The sequence below is a fragment of the Thamnophis sirtalis genome, unplaced genomic scaffold, assembly GCF_051295495.1.
Source record: "Thamnophis sirtalis isolate CommonGarterSnake01/CBP01778 unplaced genomic scaffold, rThaSir2_p1.2 scaffold_1, whole genome shotgun sequence".
In the NCBI taxonomy this organism is placed as follows: domain Eukaryota; kingdom Metazoa; phylum Chordata; class Lepidosauria; order Squamata; family Natricidae; genus Thamnophis; species Thamnophis sirtalis.
In genome coordinates, this window is record NW_028261381.1 from 71,174,542 (window position 1) to 71,192,260 (window position 17,719).

The window sequence follows — 17,719 nt, forward strand, 5'->3', positions numbered from 1 at the left end:
ATCACACTGCCCTGCAAATTTCTGTGTAACATTATCCCATGCCCTCTTTTTCTTTGTGACTGGGGAAGGTGGACTGGTTTACTCATCCTAGTGTTCTGACTGAATGCATTGGAATGTCCAGTCCTAAAATTAGACTCCAAGTCTGTTCCAAACAATTCAGTGATTTGTTAAGTCCAGAGCTAGATAATTGTCAATGGATCGTTGCGCAGATTTTCCAGAAAATATAACCCGCCCACGCAAATAACCCACCCACGTGAATAACCTGTAGATTTTCAAGATCGTGTAAAATGTTTCCCGTATACCCCGCCCACTTATATAACCCGCAGGGGGGCGCTGTGCATGTAAAAAACGCATATAACCCGCGGGTTATATGGGTGAAAATACGGTAAATATTTTCACAGCCCTCTTTTTTACTCCTGCAGTATGCAGATCCTCAGTGGGAGGCAGGTTGGTAGTAATTGTTTTTTCTGCAGTTCTAATGGCCTTTTAGGCTTCCTCCGCATGAGTAGAAGTTCATTTTTTGAGTAAAGTAAGAATTATATGTCACAAGGGGGCATCAGGATTTTAGATATGCTTAAGTGGGGAAGAGTAAAAAAAGGTTGGGAACCACTGGTTTAAAGTGATAAATTGTGACCATTACCACAGCCATCAGATGGTAGCTGGAACACACCAGTCTTATACATTTTATAAGCTCACTTTTATTACGATGGGTTGTAGCTCCTTAAAAGCTTTACAAATATGACAAAGTCCATACAATTTATTTGAAAAAAATGAATAATTGTTTTAGAATATAACAACACAACCTCTAAAAGCATTTTCTATTACAAAAGTCATGGGGGGGGGGGGGAAACCTCCACAGAGTGATACTTTCCCTCAGGTTACACCATGGTCCTTCCAGATCAGTAACATTCAATTGAAGAAAAGGCTGCCTGAGAATAACCAGTAGAAAAATAAGCCAGAAGTGCCAAAGAGGCAGCAAAGCCATGTGCAATATTTAAGAAACAGACTGAAATCACACAAGTAATTCAATTATACATTCCAGCTCTTGAGATGAACCTTTGGCCACTTCCAACTTGGCAATGGCAAGAGAGCCATTGTTGGAATTGTTGTACACCCACTAGTTTCTCAAAGCAAGGGCTGTTTTCAAACAACAACACATTAGGATTAGGGGTGAAGGAACAAAGGTATAGGAGCAGAAGCTCTTGTATCAAGGACAGGAGGAGAGTAATTTTCAAAAGGAAATTATGCTGGTGCGTGGTTCATTGAGGGTGAGGGTCAATATTCGGTATCACTATTGCAAAAACAACAATGACAATGACAACCGCCAGGATATTCAGCAGAAGAGCAATAAGGTTCAGGCACTTGGCAGTAGAGCCGTAGCTGGCAGCACTATTGTAGTCCCCAATCACTTTGCGATCTCTGGCCTGTTAGGAGAGAAGAAAGAAAAGATCCATTATTAGAAGCAACCCACAGAAGAACTATTGCCAACCTCCTAAACTTCAATTATGGCACCAAAGTAAACAGAAAATATTATCTGCAAAACAGCAGAAATGCATGCATGAATGCCATGTTGATATAATCAGGGGAACTGCGAACAGGCCAAAACATCTCACTTGCAAAGATGAGCTAGGCAGAACAAATGTGGCTGAAACTTGCAATATTGTTCGTTACATAAACTATGGTTTCTGGGAAACAAACATATTTTTGTCTTTGCCTTACAGTACATTGCAGAAATATAATTGGAATTACGTTGCATGGCTCCCATTACTATTCAGGAAATAGCCTGTTTAGGTTAGGTACAAGTATTGTTGATTTATAACCACAATTGAACTGAAATTTTCCATTGGTAAACAAGATGGTTGTTAGGTGAGTTTTGCCCCATTTGTAGCCCCAATTGTAAAATGAATCACTGCAGTTAAGTTAGTAATATGGTTAAGTGAATCTGGCTTCTCCATTGACTGCTTATCAGAAGGTTGCAAAGACTGATCACATGATCTTGGGACACAGCAACCGTCATAAATACATGCCAGTTGCCAAGCATTCGAATTTTGATCAGGTGGCCACAGGGAAGCTGCAATGGCCATAAGTGTAAATGGGCATAAGTCACCTTTTTCAGGTGTAACTTTTTAAATGGTCACTAAACAAATGGTGGTAAATTGAGGTCTACCTTAGCTTAACACTAACTCCTTTAATGCATGTAAAATGTGGCTGTACAGTTGTGTCTGCCGTGGTCTGGATTATTGTCTACACTGAGTAGCAGCAAATTTTGAAATCAAGGAATTCAAAGAAGCATCATACACCTCTGTATGTTTTGTTAAATTATGTTTAATTTTTATTAAAATTAAAGTTTTGTTAAATTATGTTTAATTGATCTCAACTGAGCACTGCCCTCAGCTGCAGCTTTAAGAGTAGGGTTACTTCCTTTGAAGTGAAATTCCTCTTTCCACCCATTGCATTTTAAAACTGGTGCTTCAGAAAGCTTATGAGTTTTAGAACTGAAAATTAAGGAACTCAAGAGTTTCGGCTGCCCAACTGCCAGAACAATTATCATGCAGCATACTTCTATATGTGACTAAATCTGGCCTTTTGTTAGAATTCTCTGTACTGGATTAGACATCTTTTCCTACCAGTGAACTAAGTTAGAGAGATTTCTGTGAAATTATCTAAATTGATTTGTGGATGTTGTGTTTTATGGGTTATATCTTAAATTACATTCCAAACAAAGTGCAGAGAATTATAATGATTGGACAGATTAATTCACGTCAGGAAATATGCAGCATAACTGTACTGGCCGTGTGGACAATTTGAATTTTTCAGCAACATCCATGGAGAAGCTCATGAGACAAATCTTAGCAGAATGCATGAATTCAGCTGCATAAATGGACAAAATATTAACTTGGATGCCTGGTGATGATTCCCAGAGCAGGTCCATCAGATGCCAAGCATAGTAGTAGATGGCAATATACCATGCAAATACTGTATTTACACTTCAGTATTTGCAGAAAGGTTCTGCAATCTTAGAAAGCAAAAGCAATTTTTCTCAACTTTAAATCAGGATTTGTTTCATCATAGATTCCTGAATAAACCATAACTAGCCAGGTTCACATTACATTTTGCTCCCTAATTATGATGTAAACTTAGCCAGTTCTTTCTTGCCTGTAAAAACTGTACAAGATGGCAGGATGTGTAATATGCTACTCAGATACTTTCATTCCTTAATTCTTTCAAGATTTAAGGCTGCTTCAGATATGCTAATGCATTGCTTAATAAACGCAGCCTCCAGTGCCACAGAGTGTTATCAAAACAATGTATCCTCATATCACTACACAGATCATTACTTTTAAGGACATTTGCCATCCCATGAAATATTGAGTCATGAAGTAATAAATATGAATGTTCAAGCATAGCACCAGGCTAGAAACCAGGAGACAGTAGCAGTCACGCCTTAAGCATGAAAGCCAGCTGGGTGGGCAGTCACTCCCTCTCCCTCTCAGCCTAATCTTCCACAAGAGGGTTGGTTGTGGAGAAAATGGGAGAAAAAAGGAGTATTAGGTATGTTCACTGCTTCAATCTCTTTATAAAATTAATAAAGATGGGATAAACAAAAATAAAAATATATTACAGCAGTGGGAAAACACCCCCACCTTCAAAATGAGAAATGGTATACCATGCACAATGTATATACCCACAGCTGACTTAACCATTCCTTAATCAAACATTACGTTTTCAGGTGACAACCAATAACTAAGTTTTTAGGCTGGATTCACACAACTTAGTAGGATAAAATATGACTGATGATTTGCAAATCCAGCCAATGAGAAGAAGAAATTACAGAGTAGTAAAGTATCCTCTAACGCCTGATTTATACAACAAACGCAAAAAATATATCAGGTGGGGTAGAGGGAGAAAGCAGACCGCTTGCTTGTATAGAGATATTGGACTATCTTAAAGAGGATCAAATCACTCCCAGCCACGGCAGGCGATTTCTTTCCTCCAAAGCGCGCGGTTTAAAGCTCCAAAGGAGGAAAATCAATTCGCGAATCAGGGCCGGCTGTCCACAGAGGAACGGCCTTAATGAAAAGTTAAAGGTGTAAATGGCCTGAATGAGCCCACTGCTAATTAGAAATCCCACAAAGCTCGGAGTACCGATAGTTAGTATCGAGTTCTTAAGCCAGTTAACTTTAAAACGCAGGCGCCCGATCAGAACCTCTTTTTCCCCCAAATATGTCCTGGGAAGGGCGGAGAAGCGGGAAATGCACAGACACACACACACACAAAACAAAAAAACCTCAGCGCGTCTTCTCACCTTAACGGAAAAAAACAACGCCAAAAACCCAAGGCAGAAAGTGTTGAAGTATATGGTGGTGCAGAGGGACCAAATGATATGGTCGCGGGGCGGCGTTGTATAGACCTGCGGCGAGTGCATGCGGACCACCGTGGCCCCAGCCGGCACCCCGGGAGCCTCGAGGATTCCCAGATCATGCTCCTCCTTCAGCTGCTCATAACTCGGCAAGCCTGCCTGGCCCTGCATCGAGTGGGAGAACTGGACAACGTTCGCCATCTTTTTCACGGGGAGGAAGCGGACGACCACAAGGCTCTGAAAACCTGGAGGTGTGGCTGAGCGATTTTCTCCGCACAGAACTGCGAGGCAGGAGATCACTGGAGCCAAAGAAGGCGGTCCTCGCTGGGGAATTGAAAGTTGTATTTTTCCGGGAAAATGATTTTAAGTTTCGCAATGTGTTCTTGAATAATATGCCGGATCGTCCATATGTTTGAACATGAATTTCCACTTAGGAACGGCACGACTTTCTTAGCCCTGTAGGCTCAACAAAGAATTCCATGTAACTAAAGTTAACACGGTCTGGCCCTGAAAATTAAGTTACTTTTGAAAACAGATTTAACTGTGGTCATGGGTCAGGCAATGTGGTAGAACACATAAACCACTATTTGCCAAAGTAGGACCTTAACATTTTGAAGGGGAATAGTAATAAGGATATACTAAATAATACTATACTAGACCTTTGTATACTTGCATGCTGTGAATATTTGTTTCCTGTAACATATATATTATGCCTTTTGCTATGCCTGTTATGCCCTTTGTAGTTGTAACACAAATATGCCACATTAGATCCTTATGTTTGTATTTCCTGCAACTAAGAAAAAATGCTGTTATTGGGGTCTGTGAAGTATCTGGCAATTGTCAAAACATAGGTCTCACCTTTGATCTGTCCCCCTTCTTCCTAAGAACTTATCTCACCTTTGATCTGTTCCCTTCACAACAGAGGGCTAAATGGCCAATGGTGAGAACAGAGGAAAGAGATAAGGCAGATAAGGAGTATTGTAACCTTTTGCAGGAATATACAAAAACCAATAAGGAAAGCAGTCTATTATTTTATGACGGTTCTAACTGTATAAAAAGGAACTGCACCTTCTCTGAAGTGTAGCTCTTCCCTGCATGTATCTTGTATGTGTTTGGAACAGCTGACCATTTAACCTTGATCAAGATTAAATGCTAACCTTATTCAAGCCTCGGTTTAAGTTTCTTGTTTGGCATTTACCAGCTTAAGTGTATTATTATTATTGGACCTTACAATTTCTTTACATTGAATGTATGAATGTATGACTTGGTCTGATTTTATCTGTCTAAAGCCAATCTTTACAAAACATGGCTTAGCAATGTGGAACAGGCACTTGTGACTTATTTATTATGGTTAACCAATAGCCTCCTGTGATTACCCTTATGTTTAGATCAATTCACCTGATTGCTAATCAATATTAAAGATACCAGACACTTGGCATAAGGCAATCGGGCTTATTTCCTTTCCAAAAATGTGAAACTATTGTGGGAAGCCACCCCCCTCCTAGAAGAATAAAATATTTTGAGGAATATTTTTTTAAAAAATTCGCAAAGGGAGAAATAATTATTTCATCCATATACCAGAAGCCTCAGTAAAGAGTTTTAAGTGCTGGTACAAAAATAGCTGAATTTAAACAGCTACATTTTTCTGTGTATACAACTTTACAACAACAACAAAAAAATCCATCCCAAAAGATTATGTCACACCAATTTCGTATTATGTCCACAAAAAAGCTACATTTGTTTTCAGAAAGTCACTAAAAGTTGACTTCAACCTGAAGACTTGACTTTTTTCATATCCTTTGTTATTAACTACATTGCATTTTCCTCTGAAACAGGAAATGTTACGCAGGTATAACTGGGGAAGGTAGACTAGTTTACTCATCCTAGTGTTCTGACTGAATGCATTAAAATGTCCAGTCCTAAAATTAGACTCCAAGTCTGTTCCAAACAATTCAGTGATTTGTTAAGTCCAGAGCTAGATAATTGTCAATGGATCGTTGCGCAGATTTTCCAGAAAATCTGCAAGAAGTCAGTTGCAGAGAGTAAAAATTTAGACCCTTGTATAGTAGCCATCCGCCTGCAGCTCCCAAAATTTCTCCAGATTGAATTCTTTCAAGTGAACACTTCTTTAGAAATGCATAGGAGTTTAGGTATGACCTCTGAGACTAATGTGTTTGCACAGATGTCACAATGCCATTTAAATTGATTTCCATGGCATAAGCACTGTATACATTTGCCACAGCAAGGTATCTCTGAGAAAGATACTTGGTATGGATCAATGTCTAAAGCAGTGGTTCCCAACATGGGGCAATTTGATTTTTAATGGGAGCAACTTGAACCTTGTTGAAACCAAATTAATAGAATAGAATTCTTTATTGGCCAAGTGATTGGACACATAAGGAATTTGTCTTTGGTGCACATGCTCTCAGTGTACGTAAAAAGATACATTCATCAAGAATCATAAGGTACAACACTTAATGATAGTCATAGGGTACAAATAAGCAATCAAATCATACTAGGAAATGATCAATATAAATTGTAAGGATACAAGCAGTAAAGTTACAGTCATAAGTGGGAGATGGGCAATAGGAATGGTGAGAATAGTAATGCAGACTTGGTGAATAGTTTGACAGTGTTGAGGGAATTATTTGTTTAGCAGAGTAATGGCGTTCAGGGAAAAACTCGTGTCTAGTTGTTCTGGTGTGTAAGTACTCTGTAGCGTCTCGTTCTGAGGGTAGGAGTTGAAACAATTTATGTCCAGGGTGCGAGCGGTCTGTAAATATTTTCACAGCCCTCTTTTTTACTCCTGCAGTATGCAGATCCTCAGTGGGAGGCAGGTTGGTAGTAATTGTTTTTTCTGCAGTTCTAATGGCCTTTTAGGCTTCCTCCGCATGAGTAGAAGTTCATTTTTTGAGTAAAGTAAGAATTATATGTCACAAGGGGGCATCAGGATTGTAGATATGCTTAAGTGGGGAAGAGTCAAAAAAGGTTGGGAACCACTGGTTTAAAGTGATAAATTGTGACGATTACCGCAGCCATCAGATGGTAGCTGGAACACACCAGTCTTATACATTTTATAAGCTCACTTTTATTACGATGGGTTGTAGCTCCTTAAAAGCTTTACAAATATGACAAAGTCCATACAATTTATTTGAAAAAAATGAATAATTGTTTTAGAATATAACAACACAACCTCTAAAAGCATTTTCTATTACAAAAGTCATGGAAAAATTAAAAAAAACCCCTCCACAGAGTGAAACTTTCCCTCAGGTTACACCATGGTCCTTCCAGATCAGTAACATTCAATTGAAGAAAAGGCTGCCTGAGAATAACCAGTAGAAAAATAAGCCAGAAGTGCCAAAGAGGCAGCAAAGCCATGTGCAATATTTAAGAAACAGACTGAAATCACACAAGTAATTCAATTATACATTCCAGCTCTTGAGATGAACCTTTGGCCACTTCCAACTTGGTAATGGCAAGAGAGCCATTGTTGGAATTGTTCTACACCCACTAGTTTCTCAAAGCAAGGGCTGTTTTCAAACAACAACACATTAGGATTAGGGGTGAAGGAACAAAGGTATAGGAGCAGAAGCTCTTGTAACAAGGACAGGAGGAGAGTAATTTTCAAAAGGAAATTATGCTGGTGCGTGGTTCATTGAGGTGGTCTATTCGATACCACTATTGCAAAAACAACAATGATAATGACAACCGCCAGGATATTCAGCAGAAGAGCAATAAGGTTCAGGCACTTGGCAGTAGAGCCGTAGCTGGCAGCACTATTGTAGTCCCCAATCACTTTGCGATCTCTGGCCTGTTAGGAGAGAAGAAAGAAAAGATCCATTATTAGAAGCAACCCACAGAAGAACTATTGCCAACCTCCTAAACTTCAATTATGGCACCAAAGTAAACAGAAAATATTATCTGCAAAACAGCAGAAATGCATGCATGAATGCCATGTTGATATAATCAGGGGAACTGCGAACAGGCCAAAACATCTCACTTGCAAAGATGAGCTAGGCAGAACAAATGTGGCTGAAACTTGCGATATTGTTCGTTACATGATATGGTTTCTGGGAAACAAACACATTTTTGTCTTTGCCTTACAGTACACTGCAGAAATATAATTGGAATTACATTGCATGGCTCCCATTACTATTCAGGAAATAGCCTGTTTAGGTTAGGTACAAGTATTGTTGATTTATAACCACAATTGAAGTCAAATTTTCCATTGGTAAACAAGATGGTTGTTAGGTGAGTTTTGCCCCATTTTATAACCTTTGTAGCCCCAGTTGTAAAATGAATCACTGCAGTTAAGTTAGTAATATGGTTAAGTGAATCTGGCTTCTCCATTGACTGCTTATCAGAAGGTTGCAAAGAATGATCACATGATCTTGGGACACAGCAACCGTCATAAATACATGCCAGTTGCCAAGCATTCAAATTTTGATCAGGTGGCCACAGGGAAGCTGCAATGGCCATAAGTGTAAATGGCCATAAGTCACCTTTTTCAGGTGTAACTTTTTTTGTAACTTTTTAAATGGTCACTAAACAAATGGTGGTAAGTTGAGGTCTACCTTAGCTTAACACTAACTCCTTTAATGCATGTAAAATGTGGCTGTACAGTTGTGTCTGCCGTGGTCTGGATTATTGTCTAATTTGAATTTTTCAGCAACATCCATGGAGAAGCTCATGAGACAAATCTTAGCAGAATGCATGAATTCAGCTGCATAAATGGACAAAATATTAACTTGGATGCCTGGTGATGATTCCCAGAGCAGGTCCATCAGATGCCAAGCATAGTAGTAGATGGCAATATACCATGCAAATACTGTATTTACACTTCAGTATTTGCAGAAAGGTTCTGCAATCTTAGAAAGCAAAAGCAATTTTTCACAACTTTAAATCAGGATTTGTTTCATCATAGATTCCTGAATAAACCATAACTAGCCAGGTTCACATTACATTCCGCTCCCTAAGTATGATGTAAACTTAGCCAGTTCTTTCTTGCCTGTAAAAACTGTACAAGATGGCAGGATGTGTAATATGCTACTCAGATACTTTCATTCCTTAATTCTTTCAAGATTTAAGGCTGCTTCATATCTGCCAATGCATTGCTTAATAAACGCAGCCTCCAGTGCCACAGAGTGTTATCAAAACACTGTATCCTCATATCACTACACAGATCATTACTTTTAAGGACATTTGCCATCACATGAAATATTGAGTCATGAAGTAATAAATATGAATGTTCAAACATAGCACCAGGAGACAGTAGCAGTCGTGCCTTAAGCATGAAAGCCAGCTGGGTGGGCAGTCACTCCCTCTCCCTCTCAGCCTAATCTTCCACAAGAGGGTTGGTTGTGGAGAAAATGGGAGGAAGAAGGAGTATTAGGTATGTTCACTGCTTCAACCTCTTTATAAAATTAATAAAGATGGGATAAACATAAATAAAAATATATTATAGCTGTGGGAAAACACCCCCACCTTCAAAATGAGAAATGGTATACCATGCACAATGTATATACCCACAGCTGACTTAACCATTCCTTAATCAAACATTACGTTTTCAGGTGACAACCAATAACTAAGTTTTTAGGCTGGATTCACACAACTTAGTAGGATAAAATATGACTGATGATTTGCAAATCCAGCCAATGAGAAGAAGAAATTACAGAGTAGTAAAGTATCCTCTAACGCCTGATTTATACAACAAACGCAAAAAAATATCAGGTGGGGTAGAGGGAGAGAGCAGACCGCTTGCTTGTATAAAGATATTGGACTATCTTAAAGAGGATCAAATCACTCCCAGCCACGCCAGGCGATTTCTTTCCTCCAAAGCGCGCGGTTTAAAGCTCCAAAGGAGGAAAATCAATTCGTGAATCAGGGCCGGCTGTCCACAGAGGAACGGCCTTAATGAAAAGTTAAAGGTGTAAATGGCCTGAATGAGCCCACTGCTAATTAGAAATCCCACAAAGCTCGGAGTACCGATAGTTAGTATCGAGTTCTTAAGCCAGTTAACTTTAAAACGCAGGCGCCCGATCAGAACATCTTTTTTCCCCAAATATGTCCTGGGAAGGGCGGAGAAGCGGGAAATGCACAGACACACACACACACAAAACAAAAAAACCTCAGCGCGTCTTCTCACCTTAACGGAAAAAAACAACGCCAAAAACCCAAGGCAGAAAGTGTTGAAGTATATGGTGGTGCAGAGGGACCAAATGATATGGTCGCGGGGCGGCGTTGTATAGACCTGCGGCGAGTGCATGCGGACCACCGTGGCCCCAGCCGGCACCCCGGGAGCCTCGAGGATTCCCAGATCATGCTCCTCCTTCAGCTGCTCATAACTCGGCAAGCCTGCCTGGCCCTGCATCGAGTGGGAGAACTGGACAACGTTCGCCATCTTTTTCACGGGGAGGAAGCGGACGACCACAAGGCTCTGAAAACCTGGAGGTGTGGCTGAGCGATTTTCTCCGCACAGAACTGCGAGGCAGGAGATCACTGGAGCCAAAGAAGGCGGTCCTCGCTGGGGAATTGAAAGTTGTATTTTTCCGGGAAAATGATTTTAAGTTTCGCAATGTGTTCTTGAATAATATGCCGGATCGTCCATATGTTTGAACATGAATTTCCACTTAGGAACGGCACGACTTTCTTAACCCTGTAGGCTCAACAAAGAATTCCATGTAATTAAAGTTAACACGGTCTGGCCCTGAAAATTAAGTTACTTTTGAAAACAGATTTAACTGTGGTCATGGGTCAGGCAATGTGGTAGAACACATAAATCACTATTTGCCAAAGTAGGACCTTAACATTTTGAAGGGGAATAGTGATAAGGATATACTAAATAAAACTATACTAGATGATGCCTTTGTATACTTGCATGCTGTGAATATTTGTTTCCTGTAACATATATATTATGCCTTTTGCTATGCCTGTTATGCCCTTTGTAGTTGTAACACAAATACGCCACATTAGATCCTTATGTTTGTATTTTCTGCAACTAAGAAAAATGCTGTTATTGGGGTCTGTGAAGTATCTGGCAATTGTCAAAACATAGGTCTCACCTTTGATCTGTCCCCCTTCTTCCTAAGAACTTATCTCACCTTTGATGTGTTCCCTTCACAACCGAGGGCTAAATGGCTAATGGTGAGAACAGAGGAAAGAGATAAGGCAGATAAGGAGTATTGTAACCTTTTGCAGGAATATACAAAAACCAATAAGGAAAGCAGTCTATTATTTTATGACGTTTCTAACTGTATGAAAAGGAACTGCACCTTCTCTGAAGTGTAGCTCTTCCCTGCATGTATCTTGTATGTGTTTGGAACAGCTGACCATTTAACCTTGATCAAGATTAAATGCTAACCTTATTCAAGCCTCAGTTTAAGTTTCTTGTTTGGCATTTACGAGCTTAAGCATATTATTATTGAACTTTACAATTTCTTTACGTTGAATGTATGACTTCTTCGTCTGATTTTATCTGTCTAAAGCCAATCTTTACAAAACGTGGCTTAGCAATGTGGAACAGGCACTTGTGACTTATTTATTGTGGTTAACCAATAAATAACTCCTGTGATTACCCTTATGTTTAGATCAATTCATCTGATTGCTAATCAATATTAAAGATACCAGACACTTGGCATAAGGCAATCAGGCTTATTTCCTTTCCAAAAATGTGAAACTATTGTGGGAAGCCACCCCCCTCCTAGAAGAATAAAATATTTTGAGGAATATTTTTTTAAAAAATTTGCAAAGGGAGAAATAATTATTTCATCCATATACCAGAAGCCTCAGTAAAGAGTTTTAAGTGCTGGTACAAAAATAACTGAATTTAAACAGCTACATTTTTCTGTGTATACAACTTTACAACAACAACAAAATCCATCCCAAAAGAAGATTATGTCACACCAATTTGGTATTATGTCCACAAAAAAGCTACATTTGTTTTCAGAAAATCACTAAAAGTTGACTTCAACCTGAAGACTTGACTTTTTTCATATCCTTTGTTATTAACTACATTGCATTTTCCTCTGAAACAGGAAATGTTACGCAGGTTTCTATAGCAGCAGAACCCATTTATGGACCCATTGAGGTTCCAGACGGAGCTTGGGGTCATTCCTGATACTCTCGCCCACAGTTCGGCGGAGACTCTGGTTGCCGCCTGGCACTCGGCGGCGTCGGAGTCTCTTGATCGGATTGCGCCACTACGGCCCCTCCGGGTCAGTGGATCCCGGAGGCCCCCTTGGTTTACCGAGGAGCTCCGGGAGAAGAAACGCCGGAGGAGATGCCTAGAGCACCAGTGGAGGTCCGATAAGTCCGAGGCGAACCGAGCACTTCTAACCATCTGCACCAAGGACTACGTTCGAGCATTAAGAACTGCCAAAAGATCATACATTTCTGCCTTGGTTGCGTCCGCCGAGTCACGCCCAGCCGCCCTGTTTAGGATAACCCGCTCCCTCCTTAACAGGAGGGATGCGGGAGACCCCTTGCAGGGTAGGGCTGAGGACTATGCTCAATTCTTGGCGGACAAAATAGCTCGGTTTCGGTCGGACTTGGACTCCACCGCAGTAGATCCAGCCGAGACACAGGAGGACCGCTTGGCAAATCATCTCTGGGTTGAGTTCCAGGATGTTGCCTCTGGGGATGTGGACAAGGCCATTCGAGCTGTAAGTGCCTCCACCTGTATTCTGGACCCGTGTCCCTCCTGGCTGGTTGCCAACAGCAGGGAGGTGACACATGGCTGGATCCAGGCGGTCGTGACCGCCTCCCTTCGGGAGGGGCACTTCCCCGCCGTACTTAAAACGGCGGTGGTGAGACCCCTCCTGAAGAAACCATCCTTGGATCCAGCCATTTTAAACAACTTTCGTCCTGTCTCCAACCTCCCCTTTATCGGGAAGGTTGTTGAGAAGGTGGTGGCCTTCCAGCTTCAACGGGCCTTGGAGGAAGCTAGTTATCTTGACCCCTTCCAGTCCGGCTTCAGACCTGGTTACAGCACAGAAACCGCTTTGGTCGCATTGACCGATGATCTCTGGAGGGCCAGAGATGGAGGCTATGCATCCATCCTGGTTCTCCTTGACCTCTCAGCGGCTTTCGATACCATCGACCATGGTATCCTTCTGCGACGACTGCGGGAGGTGGGAGTGGGAGGCACTGTTTTACAGTGGTTCTCCTCCTACCTCTCGGACAGGTCGCAGTCGGTGTTGGTCGGGGGGCAGAGATCGTCCCTGAGGCCCCTAACATGTGGGGTGCCACAGGGTTCGGTCCTATCCCCCCTACTATTTAACATTTACATGAAACCGCTGGGCGAGATCATTCGGAGGCACGGGATAAAATACCACCAATATGCGGACGATACGCAACTGTATCTGTCCGCCCCGTGCCAACTCAATGAAGCGGTGGACGTGATGAACCAGGGTCTAGAGGCCGTTAGGAACTGGATGAGCGCTAACAAACTGGTACTCAACCCGGACAAGACCGAGTGGCTGTTGTGCTTCCCTCCCAATAATTTGGCGAATGTACCAACACTTAGGCTGGGGGGTCAAATTTTACACCCCTCAGATAGGGTCCGCAACTTAGGAGTCCTCCTGGACCCACAGCTGACTTTTGACCACCAGCTGTCAGCTGTGACCAGGGGGGCATTTGCCCAGGTTCGCCTGGTCCGCCAGTTGCGGCCCTACCTAGACCGGGAGGCTCTCACAACAGTCACTCGAGCCCTTGTGATCTCTAGGCTGGAATACTGCAATGGGCTCTACATGGGGTTGCCCTTGAAGTGCATCCGGCGACTACAGTTAGTCCAGAATGCAGCCGCGCGAGTGATAGTGGGCGCACCGCGGTTCGCCCACGTTACACCTGTCCTCCGCGAGCTGCACTGGCTACCTGTTGGTCTCCGGGTGCGCTTCAGGGTACTGATGACCACCTTTAAAGCACTCCATGGTAGTGGATCTGGGTACTTGAGAGACCGCCTCCTGCCGATTACCTCCCTTCGACCAATTCGATCGCACAGACTGGGCCTCCTCCGAATCCCATCTGCCAGTCAATGCCGACTGGCGACCACACGGAGGAGAGCCTTTTCTGTTGCAGCTCCGACCCTGTGGAACGATCTCCCCGCTGAGATCCGTACCCTCACCACCGTCCAGACCTTCCGCGCAGCCCTCAAGATCTGGCTCTCCCAGCAGGCCTGGGGATAGGTTCCTAATTCACCCGCCCGAGTGTTTGATTGTTGAACGAAAGTTGTGTTTTACTATTTTTTTCTTTGTTCACATTTTGTTTTGTTTTTGATGTTGCACTTCCCTCCCTTGTGATTGTAAGCCGCCCTGAGTCCCCTCAGGGAAAAGGGCGGCCTATAAATTTTAATAAATTCAAATTCAAATTCAAATTCAAATTCAAACAGCAACCAAAGCATCAACAAGCTAATTGGCAGAAGCTGAGGCAAACAAACAGGAGTGAGGGATTAAGGCCTTGGGACAGAGAAGGAAAACCATTTTTGCATGCCCCAAACATGCTTTTTTCAAAAAGCAATTGACTTTCTGGGATTTTTTTGAAGACATTTTGCATCTCATCTAAGAAGCTACTTCAGCTGTAGAAAGTCCAGTTCAGGGGTGCGCTGCTGGAAGTTTGCAGGGGTTCGGAAGAACCTCAAGCTAAGATTCTGTGCAGTTTGGAGAACCCCCAAATCCCACTCATGACTGGCCCCACCCACCCCTCCCCTCCCAGGAGTCCCAACACGGTCTGTTTTGGATGCAGGTTAGTGCAGGGCCCATGCAGAGGACTGGGGTGGGCAAAAAACAGGCCTACCAGGAGTTCAGGAAGGCCAGGTTTCCAGCCTCCAGAGGGCCTCTGGAACCTGGAGGGGGCCTTTTCGCCCTCCCAGAGGCTCGAGGTAAGCCTCTGGAGGCCGGGGAGGGCAAAAACGCCCCCCCCACTGTGGTGCAGGAGGCTGACTAGGCCACGCCCACCATGGCCACATCCACCCAGCAACCGGGCAGAGAACCTCTTGCTAAAAATTTTGAAGCCCATCCCTGGTCCAGTTGCTTCTTGAAAAAGCACTTTTGGAACAACCATGATCTGGATGACTGAGAATCTCCATAGACAACATTGCCTACTTGAATTAGTCCTTGGTTAGTGTTTCTGGTTACCCCCTTTTCATTACTGGTACTGATTTTATTTTCTATGACAGTGAATCTCATACAATTAGCTTTTCTGTCTCCCTTCAACATTTCAAGTAGATGACCATGCTCTTTAAACCACTTCTAATCAACCATTTTGCCTGATTGTATGAAAACTTTAAGAGAAGGGTTTTAGCAGTGAGGGCTAACCTTTCCCGGACTGAGTGCCCAAAGCGCGCTTGAATCCCCAAAATGCAATGCATGCACCCCACTCTCCCACGCATGCGCATGTAACCCCCTGCACAGGCCCCACCCCTCATGCATGCACAGCAGAGAGCTGAGGACCAGGTGGCCGGCAGGAGGCGCATGCGCAGCAGAGCTGAACTGGGGCAACGGCTCGCATGCCAGCAGAGAGGGCACTGCATGCCACCTCTGGCTCGCGTGCCAACTGGTTCACCATCAGGGGGTTATAGGGTTGATCACACAAGCTGGTCCACTTTCTATGACTTCCTTGTATATGTATCCTACTTCATTTTGCAATAATAAAGAGACACAATAGGAAGAAATATTTAAATCACAGCCATGTAAAAAGTACCAGAATTCCACATTTTGTGAAATGTATTAAGTGTGAGCTACACCTTCCATTTATATAAAGACTTAATAGCAATAGCACTTAGACTTAAATATTGCTTCATAGCACTTTACAGCCCTCTCTAAGCTATTTACAGAGATAGCTCGAGGCTTCCAGGAAGAGGAATGGTGGATTGAAGATGACTCCTTGAAAACAAAGCCAAGAAACACAGCAAAGAACAAAAACCTGGTGAGTAGACCAGCTCTTTGGAAATGTCCTGGGTGAGGAGAGGATGGGAGATCACCCATATGCCCCAGAGGGCTGATCTTTGCTAGGATCAGCTTTATAAAAGCCACTTCACTAACCTTACTTTGTAGTCACTTTTGGAAATTGCTTATTAAGTACTTCAGAATTCTTCTGAATTCTTATTCAAATTCTTCAGAATAACAAGTTTGAAAATGCTGGATGGCTTTTCTTTTAATCCTGAATGGGAATTTTTTTTAATCATAAGCTTAAAAAATCTATATTTGAAATAAACGGTAAAAAGTTACATAAAATTTTAATCTTACAAAGTTATAAACAGGGTCCAGATAAATTTGGGATATTGAAACTCTTACAATTAGATTTTGGAATTAATTATAAAGAACAAAAAAGCTGCTGATGGAAAATATATTTGGTAAGTTTTGCATAACAAAGATAAGTAATTTTATTATTTTAAAAGGTAGACATTAGAGGGGACTAAAGATTCTATGCAGATAGTAAAAACGCAAAAATACATTTTGTTATATTAACTACTAGGACCTATACAATTATAGGGATGCGATGGCTCAGTGGCTAAGACAGATATTACAGGTAAGTACATGCTTGCAAATTGCTGCCCTATGCAGCAATTTTTTGAAGTTGCATTAGTGCTAAAAAAACAAACCTCTCAATGACTTTGCAACAAATCCTTGCATTCATGATCATTGCAGGGTCCCTCAATCACAAGATTGCCACTTTGCTACTGACTTGTAACAAGCAAAGTTAATAGAGAAGGTGGAAGTAAAATCGTAAATTGCAATTGTGATTCTTTTTTGTTGTGCTTAGTAATTGAGTCCCAAAGACAAAAAAAGACAATTTAGTTTACCCAACATCATATATTATACCTTTCCATATCTTCTATCTTAACAGGCTTTCTTGCTTCTACCACATCTATGCACTGCCTTTTCTTTCTTTTTACTCACTTCCTTTTCAGGATCTCATCAGTTCTTATCTTTGTTTTGCAATTCATCCGTCCTGCCTCCTTGTTTATGTGATCAAATAGCACAACTTTCAGGCTGATCCTTCACTTAGGTCTTCAGTCCACATTCTTCTAGCATCCCTTCATTCTTGCCCCTATCTCCTAATATACTGTGTCCAAATAACCCATTTCCACTTTATTCAACTTACTTTTATGGCTTCTCTGACATACTCAATTTTTCACATGACAAAGTGTGCAGAAGCACACAACCATATTCATTTCTGCCACACTTTCATTTCCTGCACTAGATCAGACACTGCATTAATATTTTTCAATATTTGAATATCTTAAAAATTTTTCATTCACTTTAGGAAACATTCAGGTAAACACATTCATCTATTTACTCTAGTTTTTCATCATTTATATGTAACTTGCAATCAATAATACAATCACCTGGGTTTCAAAACATA

The 17,719-nt window shown here is 41.8% G+C and overlaps 2 protein-coding genes across 2 annotated transcripts; both read right to left on the reverse strand.

Moving 5' to 3' along the window:
- Nucleotides 1-679: 679 nt before the first annotated feature.
- Nucleotides 680-4,639, reverse strand: LOC148049553 (interferon-induced transmembrane protein 1-like). Its single transcript, XM_087715773.1, has 2 exons — nucleotides 4,307-4,639; nucleotides 680-1,424 (listed from the first exon to the last, which is right to left on the reverse strand). Exons 1-2 carry the CDS (start codon nucleotides 4,559-4,561, stop codon nucleotides 1,260-1,262), a joined length of 420 nt encoding a protein of 139 aa, XP_087571899.1. The 5' UTR covers nucleotides 4,562-4,639; the 3' UTR covers nucleotides 680-1,259.
- A 2,786-nt stretch (nucleotides 4,640-7,425) lies between these two features.
- On the reverse strand, nucleotides 7,426-10,837 carry LOC148049554 (interferon-induced transmembrane protein 1-like). Its single transcript, XM_087715782.1, has 2 exons — nucleotides 10,506-10,837; nucleotides 7,426-8,171 (listed from the first exon to the last, which is right to left on the reverse strand). Exons 1-2 carry the CDS (start codon nucleotides 10,758-10,760, stop codon nucleotides 8,013-8,015), a joined length of 414 nt encoding a protein of 137 aa, XP_087571908.1. The 5' UTR covers nucleotides 10,761-10,837; the 3' UTR covers nucleotides 7,426-8,012.
- Between the last annotated feature and the right edge of the window lie 6,882 nt (nucleotides 10,838-17,719).